This window comes from Hyaena hyaena, unplaced genomic scaffold (assembly GCF_003009895.1).
Source record: "Hyaena hyaena isolate Hyena2069 unplaced genomic scaffold, ASM300989v1 scaffold_9, whole genome shotgun sequence".
Taxonomy (NCBI): Eukaryota; Metazoa; Chordata; class Mammalia; order Carnivora; family Hyaenidae; genus Hyaena; species Hyaena hyaena.
Window position 1 is genome coordinate 54,410 of NW_024080641.1, and position 16,909 is coordinate 71,318.

The 16,909-nt window shown below is 47.2% G+C and overlaps 1 protein-coding gene across 4 annotated transcripts in view; it reads right to left on the reverse strand.

The window, feature by feature from the left end:
- Nucleotides 1-241: 241 nt before the first annotated feature.
- Nucleotides 242-16,909, reverse strand: part of ZNF175 (zinc finger protein 175) — a 32,303-nt gene continuing 15,635 nt past the window's right edge. For all 4 annotated transcript variants that reach the window (XM_039249116.1, XM_039249122.1, XM_039249124.1 and 1 more), the window contains 4 exons: nucleotides 16,247-16,507; nucleotides 8,303-8,429; nucleotides 7,946-8,041; nucleotides 242-2,178 (listed from right to left, as the gene is read on the reverse strand). In XM_039249116.1, the coding sequence (XP_039105047.1) occupies nucleotides 338-2,178; nucleotides 7,946-8,041; nucleotides 8,303-8,429; nucleotides 16,247-16,396 (2,214 nt within the window). In that variant the 5' untranslated portion in view covers nucleotides 16,397-16,507 and the 3' untranslated portion in view covers nucleotides 242-337. The remainder of the gene's footprint in view (nucleotides 2,179-7,945; nucleotides 8,042-8,302; nucleotides 8,430-16,246; nucleotides 16,508-16,909) is intronic.

The following is a 16,909-nucleotide window of genomic DNA, read 5'->3' on the forward strand; positions in this document are numbered from 1 at the left end:
CTGAGGTTTTTCTGAATCATGACTTCTATAACATACAATTGAATCAGACTCCTGGGAGATTTTTTCCCCCAAGAAATTTATATTTAAAAAAAATTTTTTTTAATGTTTTATTTCTAAGAGAGAGAGAGACAGTGTGAGCAACGGAGGGTCAGAGAGAGAGGGAGTGACAGACTCTGAAACAGGCTCCAGGCTCTGAGCTGGCAGTCAGCACAGAGCCCGATGTAGGGCTCGAACCCACGCACCGCGAGATCATGACCTAAGCGAAAGTCGGACACTTAACCGACTAAGCCACCCAGGTGCCCCTCCCCCAAGAAATTTAGAGTTTGGTTCACGTCTGTTATTGCTGATGCATACTAGGAACAGGTTTCTGGGTAATGCCTTTCACACAGTAACTACTTTCATGAGACCTGTCTCTAGTATGAGTTGTTTGGTGCTTGTTAAAATTGGATCTGTTGTTGAAGGCCTTCCCACATTGAGAACACGCATAGGGTGTCTCTCGCGTGTGAATCCGCCGATGCACTTGGAGCTGTGGTTTTTTACTGAAGGATTTCCCACAGTCGCCGCATTCATAGAGCTTCTGTCCAACGTGAGTTCTCTGATGTGCCACCAGCTCTGATTTCTGGACAAAGGTGGTCCCACATCTGTAGCAGGCAAAGGTCTTCCCTCTCCTGTGAGTCATCTGATGTTTGTGGAAATTGGACCTGCCATTGAAAGCCTTCCCACAATCTGCGCACACATAGGGTCTCTCCCCGGTGTGAACTCGCTGATGCTCCTTGAACTGTGACTTTGAGGTGAAGGCTTTGCCGCAGTCGCTGCATTTGTAGGGCTTCTCCCCAGTGTGAGTTCTCTGGTGCATGCTGAGGATGGACTTCTGGTTGAAGGCCTTCCCGCAGTCACAGCACACATGCTGTCTTTCACCGGTGTGAATCTTCCGGTGTATGTTGAGGTGCGACTTCTGAGTGAAAGCTTTCCCGCAGTCACTGCACTCATAAGGCTTCTCCCCGGTGTGGATGCGGTGATGTATGTCGAGCTGTGACTTGGAAATGAAGGACTTGCCGCAGCTGCGGCACGGGTAAGGTTTCTCTCCGGTGTGGCTTCTCTGATGCACGGTCAGGTGGGCCTTCTGCACGAAGGCCTGTCCGCACACGATGCACACGTAGGACTTCTCCCCCGAATGGATTCTCCGGTGCAGGCTGAGCGTGGACTTCTGGGTGAAGGCCTTCCCACATTCGCTGCATGCATACAGCCTCTCGCCGGTGTGGATCTTCTGATGTGTGGCGAGGGTGGAGTTCTGGGAGAAGCCTTTTCCGCACTCGCCGCACTCATACAGTTTTCCTCGAGCGTGGGTCCTCTGGTGTCTGCAGAGAGACAATGTCTGGAAAAAGGCTTTTCCACACTCCTGGCATTTATGGGGCTTCTGTCTAGTGTGAGTTTTCTGATGTGTAATCAGTTCTGACCTCTGAGTGAAGACCTTCCCGCACTCCTTACACACATAAGGAACCTTCCTTGTGTGCCCAGTAAGATACACTCCAAGGCGTGGGCGCAGGGCGAGGCCTTCGGTGCATTTCCTGCACTCCTGGAGGCTTTCCATGCTGTGCAACCTCTGCTGTTCGAGGGGTGGCTTCTGGCCAAAGCCCCTCCCACATTCAGCACATTTATCGGGTTTCTCCCAAGGATGAACTTGATGTGTGCCTGGCGGTTCTTGGCTGAGGGCTTTCGCTTGTGGATTCCCTTCACACAGGTTCTCTCCTGGATGAACGTTCCTGCAGCTGCGACTGGAAGGGCTGTGGGTGAAGAGCCGGCCTGAGCCCACAGTCCCATCGAGGTGCTCTGAGCTGCTGCTTAGATTTTGAGGATTCCCTTCTAGGTTGGGCTTCAGACTTCTTGCAAATGAGCAACATTTAGGAGGTGTTTTTTGTGAAGAAACAAGGTGGGGCCTCATAGGAGTGATCTTTCCAGGGTCCTTACACTCGCAGTCTCTCTCTGTGTCCGGTGTTTTCCTGCTGCGGAAAGCCCCAAGCTGCGAAGGCCCCCTCGCCGTGGGGTCCGCATCTCCCCACAGGTCTCCTAACATGCAGCACCACGAACCGCCTCTTGGGACCATGAGTTCCTTATCGTCGTGAAATGAAGCTTGTTCAAAAATTTTCTGTCGGGAGGTTTTGAGTCCAAACGTCCCTTCTACAAGGAGAAAAACAAGATGAACTAGACACAAATTAGCAGAGGAAGGAGGACGCATCAGAGGAGCGGCTGGAGACAGAGAAATTGCAGAGTTGTGTTATACTGGCAGCGGTGGCTAGCTTTCTGTCTCTTGTCGGCTTTAAAAGCTTGTTATGTGCTCTGGACACAGTGCTTTTGCTCTGCCTTGCCTTAATGCTGAGTATATTTCATATACTTGTTGGCCACTTGTATGTCACCTGGAGAAATGTCTATTTAAGTCCCTTACCTACTTTTTAATCAGGCTGTTTGGTTTTTTCCTTAATAGCAACTTTACCTAAACACAGGCTTTTACTTTTTCTTAAGATCTTCTACTCTGAGTTCCCAGACAGGGATTTCAAAATTTTAAATGGTTCACTTAGATCATAAAACTTTTGGAGAACCCAATGAAACGTTGAAGATCCTCAACGTTAAAATATCAGAATTAGAGATGAAAAACATGGTGAAGTAGGGGGATCCGTACTTCCCGCCCGCATCTCTCAAAGAAGGGCTGAAGCCAAAGGACTCTAAACCCCAAAAGTCTGGGAAGAAGGGAGATGGAGTCTGCGAGGAAGACAGCCTCATAGGTGTGTGACTGTGAACTGGGGGAGATGATAAAGAGCCGGGACACAGAGGCATGGAGGGGAGGGAGCCCCTTTTGCAGAGAGACAAAGGGAAAGGAGAACGGCTGGGGAAGTGTAGGACTGTATCTGGACAAGAGAAAAACCTCATCCCCTCCAATCTCTAACCGCAGGGCTTTCGGAGAGATATCCCACCTCTAACTGTGGGGCTTTCCTTGGACTGGTGGCCTCGGTCTGGCACTGGACAGTGGAAGTTCCCTCCAGGTTAGGTGGTACCCCAGGGATGCGGTCGGCATCAGGAGGAACCAGTTCCCTGCCCTGAAGTGCCTTGGCTTGTGGGATTGCAAGTTGGGTGGCATCATTAAGAACGCACGGAGTGAGGGCGTGAGGCACGGGAGACGGCCCGCCTCCTCTGCGCCTGTGGCACAGTGAGTACAGATCCAAAGGAGTGATTTGGGACACCTGGTCCAGGAGAAGGGACTAACGGGTCGGCATTTTTCTCCCCACAACCTTCAGGACCCACCTACACCAAACCATTCCCAACTGCGCTGGGGAGCTGCTGGGAGCCCGTGCATGCTCCAGAAACGCCCCCCCCCCCCCCCCCCCCCCCCCCCCCCCCCCCCCCCCCCCCCCCCCCCCACACCAAACCACCCCATCTATGCTGGGAGCTGCTGGGAGCCTGTTGATGCCCCCCCCCCCCCCCCCCCCCCCGCCAAGACCAGCGCTGCTGCATTGCCGTGATTAGCTCTAGATCAATCCTTGCTCTTCAGACATATTCCCCCTTTTCTCATTCTCTCTCCCCTCCCCTGGGCTGGTTATAGGTTTGCTTAAACACACATTTAATCCATCCTCCTGATGCATGTTCTACACCTCCTTCTTTACCTTCCTTCCTCTCTCTCTGGAATAAGACTATATAGTTTTTCTGGGTAAAATTATCTTCGTTTTCATTTTTTTCTCCTTGCCTCCCTCCGTATTCTCCTTTTTCTCTCTCTGGATTAAGCATTTTAGTCTCTCTGTCTGGTCAGTGTTCATTTTCATTTTCTCTTTGTATGTGTTCTTCCATCAGCACCGCATCCACCCCTGCTGGGGTTTCTAGTTTTACGCATTAGACTGTGCTTTGTTTTTGTTTATTATTTTTGTTGCTTTGCCTGTGCATTTGTGTGTTCTTGTTATCTCTTTTCCTTTCCTTTCCTTTCCAGGGCTACTTCAAGGAACAAACCTAAAGTGCACATCGTGGAGAGTTCAAAACATCACTACGAGTAGAGAAATAAAACCAAAGTCACAAGAGAGACCAAGGGACACCCTTCAAAGAAGACTTCCTGAACGGCCAGGCCCTGGACAGTGTATGAGCCTCCTTTAATATTAATATAGCAGCACTCACACGGGCAGAACACATCACAAGCTTTTAAAACTAACGAGAAAGAAAGCTAGCCAAAATGACAAAACAGAAGAACTCTCCTCTAAAGAAATTCGAGGGAGAAATAACAGCTAGAGAACTGCTCAAAACCGATCTAAGCAACATAACTGAACAAGAATTTAGAATAATACTCATAAAATTACTTCATTGGGCTTCAAAAGGGCTTGGATGACATCCGAGCCATTATTGTTGCAAATACTGATGAACTAAAAAATGCAACACAAAATAAAATGGAGGCGTTGGCTACTGCACGGATTGAAAAGGCAGAAAAAATACGTGAATTAGAAGATACAATTATAGAGAAAGAGGAAGCCGAGAAAGAGAGAGAGAAATTGGTCCAGGAACATGAAAGGAGAGTTCAAAAGCTGAGTGATACAATCAAACGGAAGAATATCCATATCATAGGAATTCCAGAAGGAGAGAGAGAGAAAGGAGCAGAAGGTGTACTTGAACAAATAATACATGAGAACTTCCCCAACCTGGGAAAGGAAACAGATATTGAAATCCAAGAGGCACAGAGAACTCCCCACAGACGTAAACTGAATCGATCTGCACGACATACAGTGAAACTGGCAAAATACAAGAACAAAGAGAGAATTCTGAAAGCAGTTAGGGATAAAAGGGCCCCAACATACAAAGGGAGACATATCAGGGTAGTAGCAGACCTATCTACTGACACTTGGAAGGCCAGAAAGGAATGGCAGGAAATCTTCAGTGTGATGAACAGGAAAAATATACAGCCAAGAAGCCTTTATCCAGCAAGCCTATCATTCCGAATTGAAGGAGAGATCAAGGTTTATCCCAACAAAAAATGGAGGAATTCATCATCACTAAACCAGCCCTACAAGAGATCCTATGAGGGAAATGTTGCAAGGAACACAAAGTCCCAGAGACACCACTACAAGCATGAATCTAACAGAGAACACAATAACTCTAAACCTGTATTTTTCAATAATAACACTGAATGTAAATGGACTAAATGCTCCAATCAAAAGACAGAGTAGCAGAATGGATTAAAAAGATTAGATCCATCTATTTGCTGTTTACAAGAAACCCATTTTAGACCTGAGGACACATTCAGATTGAAAGTGAGGAGATGGGAAAACATCTATCATGCTACTGGACATCAAAAAGAAAGCTGGAGTAGCCATATTTATATCAGACAAACTGGACTTTATTTTTTATTTTAAAGGCAAAGAAGGGCATTATATAATAATTTCAGGGTCTATCCATCAGGAAGAGCTAACAAGTATAAATGTCTATGCACTGAATTCAGAAACACCCAAATACATAAGACAATCACAAACATCGATAAGAATGTGCTAATAGCCAAATATGGAAAGAGCTTAAGTGTCCAACTGATGAATGGATCAAGAAAATGCAGTTTATATATACAATGGAATACTACATGGCAATGAAAAAGAATGAAATCTGCCATTTGTAGCAACATGGATGGAACTCAAGGGTATTATCCTAAGTGAAATATGTCAGGCAGAGAAAGATACCATGTTTTCACTCATGTGGAACTGGAGAAACTTAACAGGACCATAGGGGAGGGGAAGGGGGAAAAACAGTTGGGGGAGAGGGAGGGAGGCAAACTATGAATCTTGAATACTGAGAACAAACTGAGGACTGATGGGGGGGAGGGGAAGGGGGCTGTTGGCATGGGGAAGGGCACTTGTTGGGATGAGCACTGGGTGTTATATGGAAACCAACTTGACAATAAACTATATTAAAAATATATATCAGAATTATGCTGAAAAGCTTCTCCATAATTCTCCAACACATCTTAACAATAATGCTGCTTCCAAGGCACCTGGGTGGCTCAGTCAGTAAAGTATCCGACTTCAGCTCAGGTCATGATCTTATGGTTCATGAGTTTGACCTGGCGTGGGGCTCTGTGCTGAAACCTCAGAGCCTGGGCCTGCATCAGATCCTGTGTCTCCCTCTCTCTCTAACCTTCTCACACTCACTCACTCTCTCTCTCAAATATAAATAAAAACTTAAAAAAAAAAAACAAAAAAACCCCAATGCTGTTTCAAAAAAAAGTAATTTATTCCCAAATCCAAGCATATACTTGCCTCTAATAACCCCATTCAGCTTTCTTTCCCCTAGGGTTCATGGCTGCTATGTGAAAGCAGTTACAAGTACCGTGGCTTTGAATGTTACCCCCAATGCCACTCTCTGGGCTACCGCCATCTCCTCGGACCCTCACAAGCAGTCACTCCCTACATCCTTCATCCTGATACTTAGTTTTCAAGTAGGCTTCCATTAAACAGAAAGATTAATGCCAAAACGCTGATGGTTTTAACATATCATGTTACCCACTCTAATGACAGTCTTCTTATCTTTGAATTTACCTCAGCAGGCTATTTTGTTTCCTAAAATACAGAAAAGTATTATTTTCAGTATATATATATATATATATATATATACTGTCTACAATTATATACATTGAATATACATCTCTGTTCTAGTAGAGCACAGGAGATGAATTTAGAAATGTGGGGAGGACCTGTCAGTTGAATATCTGACTCTTGATTTTTAGCTCAGGTCATGATCGTACCGTTTCATGGAATCAAGCCCCACGTCAGGACTCTGAGCTGACAGTGCAGAGCCTGCCTGTGATTCTCTTTCTCCATCTGTCCTTCCACCCCTTCCCTCTAATAAACTTTTAATGTTTTTTAGTTATTTTTGAGAAAGAGAGGCAGCGCGTGATCAGGGGAGGGACAGAGAGACGAGGAGACACAGAATCCGAAGCAGGCTCCAGGCTCTAAGCTGTCAGCACAGAGCCCGGTGTGGGGCTTGAATTCATAAGCCATGAGCTCGTGACAGAAGTCAAAGTCACACTTAACTGACAGCCACCCACATATATGCCCTACTCTAACAAACTTTAAAAAATACAAAAAAGAATCTGACAAAATGTAAAAGGCAGAGAAAAATGATTTGGTAAGGATTCCAATTTGTGATCTCTTGAAAAAGGAAGTGAGTCCTCCCCCAGGCATTTCCACCATGTAGTTGGCTAAGGCAGGAGAGTGGTTTAGGTGCAGGGACTGGAGTGGTTGATCTAGAGATGACCAGAAAAACCTGAGGCCTGGGTTTGTGAATAGAAGGGATGAAGTGATAACCAGATGAAAGCCTGGGGTCTAAGCTGGAAGAGCCCCAATTACGAGAAAAGAAGAATGAATATCTAGCACAGAAAATACAAACCAGTGAATTCAGGGGGCAAATAAAAAGGAAAAAGGGCTTGACGAAAACTCCACAGACATAAAGGGACAGAACAAGACAACAGAAGCAATGTACAGATGGAAACCCAATTAGATGACAGCTACAAGGAGATACTCTTAACTAGAAAAATGACATTAAAACTAGAACAGCCCAAAGGCCTATCACACAGGCCAGGAGAAACCTGATCGACGCCACGCCAGTGAGCAAGCCATACGAGTGTGGGTCCCTGTGCCTTTTCACGCCAGAGCATAGATCCCAGAGCCCATCGGAGGAGCCTATGGTTCACTCAGTCACACTTAAGTATACATCTGTCCAGGGATCAGGGAAGCCCCTCCTGTGTAGCCACCTCTGAGAAATTCCCATGCCTGCCCCCCATGGCCATTTACAAGATAAGACATCACAGCGTTAGTTGTAGAAACCGGGAGAGCCAAGAGGCATGTGGCCCACACCGGGAGACACACAGTGTGGCAGGTCAAATAATAGGCCCCCCAGAGATGTCCACATCTGCTAGGTAACAGTCACTCACCTCGACGCCTTTGATGTGGGAGCGGAGCCTCCCTTGTCCACGGCTCCTCTTCCTTTTCCATCCTGAAAATCATGTCTGGCCTGGGGATGGGATACCCTGTTTGTGAGAAGGAGTATCAGATTTTGATGTCGTCTTGAGCTTTATAGGCCATTCTGCAAAGCGCTGCTTGGGCTCCTTGCAGAAGTCAACATCTTCCACTTAAGAACAAAGTAGTATTTGAAGGTGCCCCAAAGGAACAAATAGTCCGTGACAAACCAAAGGCAAACAGATTACACAATTCAGATGCCCTACTGCATCCCATGACAAGAGGGGAATCTCAGCACAGTCAGTCCCAGATGCCCGGGGCGAGGTGCTCACCCACGGAGAGGAGGAGGCTGCAGATCTCCAGCGTCACGTCCAGGTACAGGCATCTCTGGGCAGGGCCCAGCTGCTCCCACTCCTCTCTGCTGAAGTCCACGGTCACATCCTCAAATGACACTGATCCCTGGAACAATACAGCCCAGGTCAATGCGAAATTACTCCTTATGGGAGAGAGGTCACCTGTAGACTTGTTTTTAATGGTTTTTTCCCATGATCTACATGGGTCTCCACTAACTACTCCATGTTGTATTTTGGGGGATTAAGTTTCTAGGAATATCTGTCATCTCACTACATACTCGTGATTTCGTGCTTTGTTCTAGCTTTCTGATAAGAGCGCCTAAAACCCTTGAAATTTTTTATGTTTATTTTTGTTAGAGAGCACAAGCAGGGGAGGGGCAGGGAGAGAGGGACATACAGAATCTGATGCACACTCCAGGCTCTGAGCTGTCAGCATAGAGCCCAGCGTGCGGCTCAAACCCACGAGCTGTGAGATCATGACTTGACCCCAAGTTGGACATTTGAAGTAGGACTTAGCCACCCATGTGCCCCCAAAACCCTTAAAATCTCTTTAGCCACCCATGTGCCCCCAAAACCCTTGAAATCTCTTAAGTGAGGAGCCTGGTAAAGGTGTCTTATTACATTGACGAGGTGAGTGTTAGGAAAGGGGAGCTGGTTGCCAGGGGACCAAAGCAGTGATTGGAGGGCTGGCACTGACCCCTCAACCTCCAGTGGCCAATTGCTGATGATGATTCCATCCCCCCTGCCCGTGTTAGAAGCCTCCATAAACCCCCATAAGGGCGAGGTGTAGGGAGCCTCCAGGCTGCTGAACCAGATCCCATCCACAGGGCACCCTGACCGGCCTCAGACTGTATAGGGTCGGAAGCTCCTTTGAGTCTCACCTGATGGATCTCTTCATCTGGCTGTTGATTTGTATTATTTAATATTGTTTGCAGCAAACTGGTATCACAGCAATGGTTACCTGAGTGCTGTGAGCTACTCCTGAAAATTAATCAAACCCAAGGCAGGGGTTCTGGGAACGTCCGAAGGCCACTTGGGGTGAGGCTGGCATCTTAAGTCTTGTAGGACTGAGTCCTTATCCTGTGATATATGTGACCCTATCTATGGGCAGACACTGCCAGAATGGAGTTCAATTTGACAACAAAAGGGGTGCCTGGGTGGCTCAGTTGGTTAAGTGTCCAACTCTTGATTTCCACTCAGGTCATGATCTCACAATTCATGAGTTTGAGCCCTGAGTCAGGCTCTGTGCTCATAGCGCAGAGCTTGTTTATAGGATCCTCTCCCTCCCTCCCTCTCTCTCTCTCTGCCCCTCTTCTTGCTCATGCTCGCTTGCTCTCTCTCAAAATAAATAGACTCAAAAAAAATTTTTTAATGTTGAGAACAGATGACCCCAATAATTAAACAGTGACAGCTCACGGACAAGATGGGCTCCCTCAGGGCAAGGCCGGATGACCCTAAGGGACAAAACTGGTCAGCGCGGCCTGTGGTAATGAGCACACAAAAAATTTAGCAGGATTCCCAGGAAGACCCCTGCAACACGTTCTCACGCCCCTTAGCAGCCCCCACATCCCGGAGCCACTGCCGGAATCGGCGAGCTGTATCCTACTTGCCGCTCTGCTCCACAGGCTGAAGTCCGGGGCCTGGGTCTCCCCACCCTCGACAAGGGTACAGACCTGGCAGGGTTTGCCCATTTAAGCCTAAACCTTCCCCTCTGGAGTGGGGTTTCCGTTGGCAGCTGAAGGCTGTGGTCTCCCCACTTTGCAAGACGTATGGCGGCAAAGCTTCCCCTTGCCTGTGGCCAGATCTTGGCATCCCAGGGGTTTCTGTGACGAACTGCCGGACACCCGGCTGGTGTCAAAGGGAAATGCCTGGCTGTGGGGAAATCCCCCCGAGTTAGGTGACGAGGAGAGTCCTACACACAGTGTTCTGTGTGAGTAAAGGAGGCACACAGGAGAAGCAATTTCCTTTACAACAGCTAATATGAGAGGCGCCTGGGTGGCTCAGTAAGTTGAGCAGCCAACTCACAGCTCGAGAGTTCGAGCCCCATGTCAGGCTCTGTGCTGCCAGTGCAGAGCCTGCCTGGGATTCCCTCTCTCTCTTCCTCTCAAAAATAAATAATCCTTAAAACAAAACAGGGAATACTATTCTGAGCAAAAGCAGACCTCCGTGGAAGGGTGGGCATGAAGGCATGCACCTGAGTGCTGGGGGTGGGAGAACACGAAAGACACTCGGGCGCCTGGGTGGCTCAGTCGGTTAGGCCTTTGACTTCACCTCAGGTTATGATCCCATGGTTTGTGAGTTCGAGCCCCATGTTAGGCTCTGTGCTGATAGTGCGGAGCCTGGAGCCTGCTTTGGATACTTTGGATACTGTGTCTCCCTCTCTCTGCCCCTCCCCTGTCCCCACTCTGTCTCTCTCAACTTTAAAATTTAAAAAAAAATTTTTTAATTATTAAAATAAAGTTGCTCAGTGGCAACCTGAGACTGTGAGATAGGGCTTTTGGGTTCTGGATTAAATTCCACCATATGAGTGAAGGAAGGGGGGGTCGCCTGCAGCTCAACTCAGTGCTGACACCATCTACCTGGAGGCGGCATCAGATCCCACAGGTGAGGGTGCGCTCCTGGGACCCCGGGTGTCACCTGTGCTTCTGACCAGCAGGGCTTGAATCAGAGGTTTCCATGACCCCCCGCTCAATTAACATGCTAGAGCGGCTCAAAGAATTAAGGAAACCCATTCACTCCATAGGATCACTCAATATAAAATGATAGTAAAAGATACGAATTAACAGCCAGGTGAAGAGATGCACAGGGCAGGGAGTCTGGGGGAAGGGGACTAGGGCTCCCATGCTCCCCTCCAAGTGAGCCACTAGTGAGGCACCTCCATGTGCTCACCCACCAGGCAGCTCCCCAAACCCCACATTCTTGGGTGTTTCTGGAAGCTTTATTACATAGTTCTGACTGATTTGGAGTAAATCACTGGCTTTGGGTCACTGATTCCACCTGCAGCCCCTCCCCCCTCTATGGGGGTGAAGAGGTGGGGCTGGAAGTCCCTACCCTCCAATCACAGGGTTGGTTCCCTTAGCAACCACCATCCTTAGAGGCTTTCCAAAATTCACCTCATTTACATAAAACCCAGTGGTGGCCAGAGAGGGGTTGACAAACACTTCAGCGTTAAAAAGGTAAAAATTCAGGGCACCTGGGTGGCTTAGTCGGTTAAGCGTCCGACTTTCGCTTGGGTCATGATCTCACGGTTCATGGGTTCGAGCCCCACGTCGGGCTCTGTGCTGACTGCCAGTTCAGAGCCTGGAGCCTGTTTCAGTCTGTGACTCCCTCTCTCTCTGACCCTCCCCTGCTCACGCTGTCTCTCTCTCTCTCTCTCCCCTAAAAATAAATAAAACATTAAAAAAATAAAAAATAAATAAAAAGGTAAAAATTCATCCCCTCTAAGGAGAAAAGACAATGTTGACAGCTGTTTGTTTTTTAAAGCTGGAGCACTGTTTAAGTCTATGTAACTAACAGTCGGTCTTTTGGGAGGAGAGGAAGTGGAAGAGATTAGACCTTCCCTGCAAGGCAGCTCACACCAGGTCACAAGACTTCCATCATCTGCCACAGAGCGGTGCTTGCAAAGACTGATGTTGTTATTCACAAGCCTACCAAAACAATCTTTTCTATGTACAAACAAAACCAAAACCACTTGTAAAGGAAAAAGTGCCCCCCGAATGTTTTTAGAAATATATGCATATGGGTTATGAGTATTATAAAATATATTTGAAAACCAGAGGCTAAGACAAATAAATATAAAATAGAAACATACAATATAAATCTGAAGGCAAGAAAAAAGATAATTCACAAAACAGAAACACCTGACATCTGTCAGGATGGCTGGTATCGAAAAGATAGTAACGAGCTGGTGAGGCCGTGGACACCAAGGGACCCTCCCACACTGTGGGTGGGAACGTAAAGGGGGGGCAGCTGCTGCGCAAAACAGCGTGAAGGGTCCCCTAAAACTTAAAATCAGAAAAACCCACACAATCTAGTATTTCCACTAAGGGATATTACCCAAAGAAAATGGAAACACTAATTTGGAAAGGTTAGGACTTATTGAAGTCCTAACCCCCAGTACCCCAAAGTGTGCCTGTATTTGGAGACACAGGCTTTAAAGAGGTCACGTGACCTGTGTTTACTGTGACATTATTTACAACAGCCAGGACATGGAAGCAAGCCAAGTGTCTAACAACAGCTGAACGGATAGAGAAGATACAGTGTGCGTATAAATGTTACACGTATGTGTGTATGTGTATATAGTATGTACAGACCTGGAGGGTCTTGTGCAAGTGAACGAAGTCAGAGACAAATACTGTGTGATTTCACTTCTATGTGGAATCTAAAAAACAAAACAAGTGAACCAACAAAAAAAGCAGAAACAGACCCAGAAATACACAGGACAAACTGGTGGTTGCCAGAGGGGAGGAGGGGGAGATGGGAGGAACCGGTGACTGGGGAGTGCAGGCTTCCAGCTACGGAACGAATTAGTCACAAGGATGAAAGACACAGCGTAGGGAACACAGTGTTAACAACACTGTGTGGTGGCTGTGTGGTGGCAAATAGGAGCTACACTTGCAGGGTGAGAGTAGCATAATGTATACACGTGTCAATTTCTATGCTATGCACTCGTAACCAATGTTAACGTGTCAACCATATTTCAATTAAAAGAAAAAGACCAATAAAACAAAAGTACACATTAAAGCAACAATGGCATCTATTGAATTTTGATCAGATTAACAAGCTTAAAAGTGAAGAATAACAACACAGTACTGGCAGAAGCTGAGGGAGGACCCTGATGAGAAGACTATGTAAATACTGGTGGCAAATATCCTAACACGACCAGAGAAGCCCACTGAAAATCTGAATTAGCAATGGGAGTGAGTGTCTATTGAAATGGCAAAATGAAAACCAGGCCAAGCCAGCAAAATTATTTTCATCATCTAAAAGGAAATGAGCCAGTATGAAGTACCACGTATCATAACACTCACTTGAACATGCTTTCAGTCGTGCTCTTAACAGTTCAACCCACATCAAGGCAACATGAAAGGCATTTTCCTACAATGTACTGTTTGTCACTGTTTATGGGCTTAATTATGTCTCCCCTTCAAGCTCCCCCCACCCAAAAAAAGTCTTATGTCAGTGTCGTAAGCCCCAGGACCTCAAAGTGTGTATTTGGAAACACAGTCCTTTAAAAGCCTGAGTTGCTCAGCTGGTTGAGTGTCTTGACTTTGGCTCAGATCATGAACTCGTGGTTTGTGGGTTCAGAGCCTGGAGCCTGTTTTGGATTCTGTGTCTCCCTCTCTCCCTCTGCCTGCCCCCACTCTCCTCACAGTCTGTCTCTCTCCCTCTCTCTCAAAAATAAAACTTTCAAAACATAAATAAAAGAGGTAACCAAGTTAAAATGAGGTCAGAGAATGGGCTCTGATCCCGTATGACCGGGGGTCCTTATAAGAAAAGATGAAGGGGCACCTGGGTGACTCAGTGGGTGAAGCGGCTGGTTTAGCAGCTGACTTGATTTCGGCTCAGGTCACGACCTCATGGTTTGAGTTCAAGCCTCACATCAGGCTATGTGGAGACAGTACAAAGCCTGCTTGGGATTCTCTCTCTCCCTCTCTCTACCCCTTCCCTATTCATGCTCTCTCTCTCAAAAATAAACATTTTTTAAAAATTTTTATGTATTGAGAGAGACACAGAGTGCAAACAGGGGAGGGGCAGAAAGAGAAAGAATCTGAAGCAGGTTCCAGGCTCCGAGCTATCAGCACAGAGCCTGATGAGGGGCTCAAACCCACAAACAACGAATCATAACCTGAGCTGAAATCACATGAGCTTACCTCACTGAACCACCCAGGCACCCCAAGAAACATTTTTTTAAAAAGAATGACTTTTAAATATCTGGAGCCAATATCTTTTAATTTTTTAATGACTTTTACTTGGCATTTATTCTAATAGTTTTAACATTCCTTTCTTTCAATGTTTTTTTTTTCCTTAACATATTTTAGTGTTTGTATTTTTGAAAGAGAGAGAGAGAGAGAGAGAGAGAGAGAGAGAGAGAGAGACACCATGAGATAGGGAAGGGCAGAGAGAGACAGAGAGAGGAAGACACAGAATCTGAAAGAGGCTCCAAGCTCTGGACTGTCAGCACAGAGCCCAAACCGGGGATGGAACTCTGAATGGTAAGATCATGACCTGAGGCTGAAGTCGGACACTTAACTGACCGAGCCACCCAGGCGCTCCTCTTTCAATGTTTTCTATTATCAAATGTTTCTGTCAGGTTGAGGGGACATTATTTATTTAAAAAAAATTTTTTTAAATGTTTTATTTCTGAGAGAGAGAGACAGAGAGAGAGAGCATGAGCAGGGGAGGGTCAGAGAGAGAGGGAGACACAGAATCTGAAACAGGCTCCAAGCTCTGGGCTAGCTGTCAGCACAGAGCCCGACACGGGGCTCGAACCCACAAACTGCGAAATCATGACCTGAGCCGAAGTCGGACTGACTGAGCCACCCGGGCGCTCTGGGAGGACTTTAAACATAACTGAAATACATAATCTTCTCACAATATGTTGGTTCGCAGTGGTAATAAGCCACGCATTTACCATACTTTTTAAAAACAGGACATCTCTAACTGATTATAAACTTATCACAGGTCAGTAATGCACCTATTATTAATAGGACCACTCATTTGTTTTAAAACGCACATATAGTGTCTTTAAATACAGACTAACCTGTAATTTAGGAAATCTGAGTGTCCCAAAGAATCTTCCTTTCTTGTTTGTTGGGGGCCGTTTCTGAACTCATAGGTTGAGAAAGAACTCCTTGTGAGGTTAAGGGAAGTTGCACGGACTCTTATTACCATCAGATGGCGCCGGATATCCACTCTCACCCAATTGTTTCTGCTTGAGCACTAACCTCCAAGTCACCTTGTTGATTGGTATTAGGAGTGACTCATTCTGGCCTTGATATGCTGATTGCACTTTGTGAAGGAACTTACTGTAGGAACTTCTTTTGTGGTTATGGGAGCCACACTGCGTTCCTGAAAGGGCTGTTTTTCTTAATACCTCCCATTAATCGATAAACAGGCTATTGACCCCTACTCACAAAGAACTAACTTTTGCCTTTACTATGCTAGTGCCACCTCTGGGCTGTTCCCCACCTTTTGCATATCAATGTTCTGGAGAATCTTTACTGATAAAAGAATTTATCATCAGAATGCCACTTCTGTGCTGTCTTGCAAACACTAAATCATAAAATAAAGTTGAGTCTCAGACAGTGCAGAGAGGCCTGGCTGGTGACCACAAAGAATCTCGGGCCTCTCTCATCCCTCCCTCGCCAACACCATCCATCCTTCAGGGACCCCTGGACTGGCTGGAGCTGGGCCCTGGCACCTGTTCCCATATGGCAAATATTAATATAACATCTGGGGGCAATTCAGAAACACTGTTCTCTGGCACTTCCGTTCATCTTTAAGACAGGAAAAACCACACATGTCCGTGAAAGACAGTTCTTGCTCTAGTCTCCGAGTCCTGTAAACCATGCAGACAGAGGGAAGCCAGGCAACGCTCACCAAGCAGGTGAGAAGTCAGGTGGAAACCCAGTGGTGGGTGAAGCATCTTCCCCGCTGAGCTGAGCAGGAGTTAGCACTTTCCTCCCAGGGGCCGGGGCTTCCCACCCTTATCTGTTCCTCTTCCTCTGCCCCAGGGCCCACCCTCCCCTCCACAGCCCGTTGTTTCCTCTATAACACAGAAGGCCTGTGAATGAGGGGACATCAGCCCTGCACAACAGCAGGGGGAGGCACATGGTCTCAGCAACACAGAGGCCAGAATCTGCTGCTTTCGGTCTCTGCCCTCAGTTTCCAGAAGCTGTCCCTGGGGTGGCTCCTGCTCACCTCGCGTGGTCCATCCTGCACCTCTGAACTCAGGGCCTGGGACCTGTGGGGCAAATTGTGGCCAGCAGTCATGTCTCCTCTGGGCTTCACTTCTTGGTCTCTCTTGCGGGCAACTCCACTCTTCCCGGGAGCCCGAAGCTGGGTGGGCATCTGGAGACTTCAGTCAGAGCAGTGGGGGAGAGTCTGGCTGGGCTTCGAAGGAGATCGGCAGCCTCAATGGTGTGGTCTGACCCAGGGGCTCTACAGAGACACTGGGAAGTCCTGGAGAGGGAACACCCACACGGTCACTCATCTAACATTTGCTCCATGCAAGTATTTTTGAGGGTCCTTCGGGGAAGGCCACTGTGCTAGACACTATTTTTTTAAGTGTTTATTTATTTTGAGAAAGAGAGGAAGAGAGAATCCCAAGCAGGCTCTGAGCGGTCAGCACAGAGTCCAATGTGGGGCTCAATCCCACGATCCTGGGATCAGGTCCTGAGCTGAAACCGAGTCGGACGCTTAACTGACTGAGCCTTCCAGGTGCCCCTGTGCTAGACACTATTGATGAGGGACCAGCTAACATCCTGCAACCCCCAACCCCACCAAGTGGGATCCCTGGGACGCTCCTCAGACACTCCTGGCTGCCCAAGAACAAAGGAAAAGGGAAAACAAATGGTTAACTGA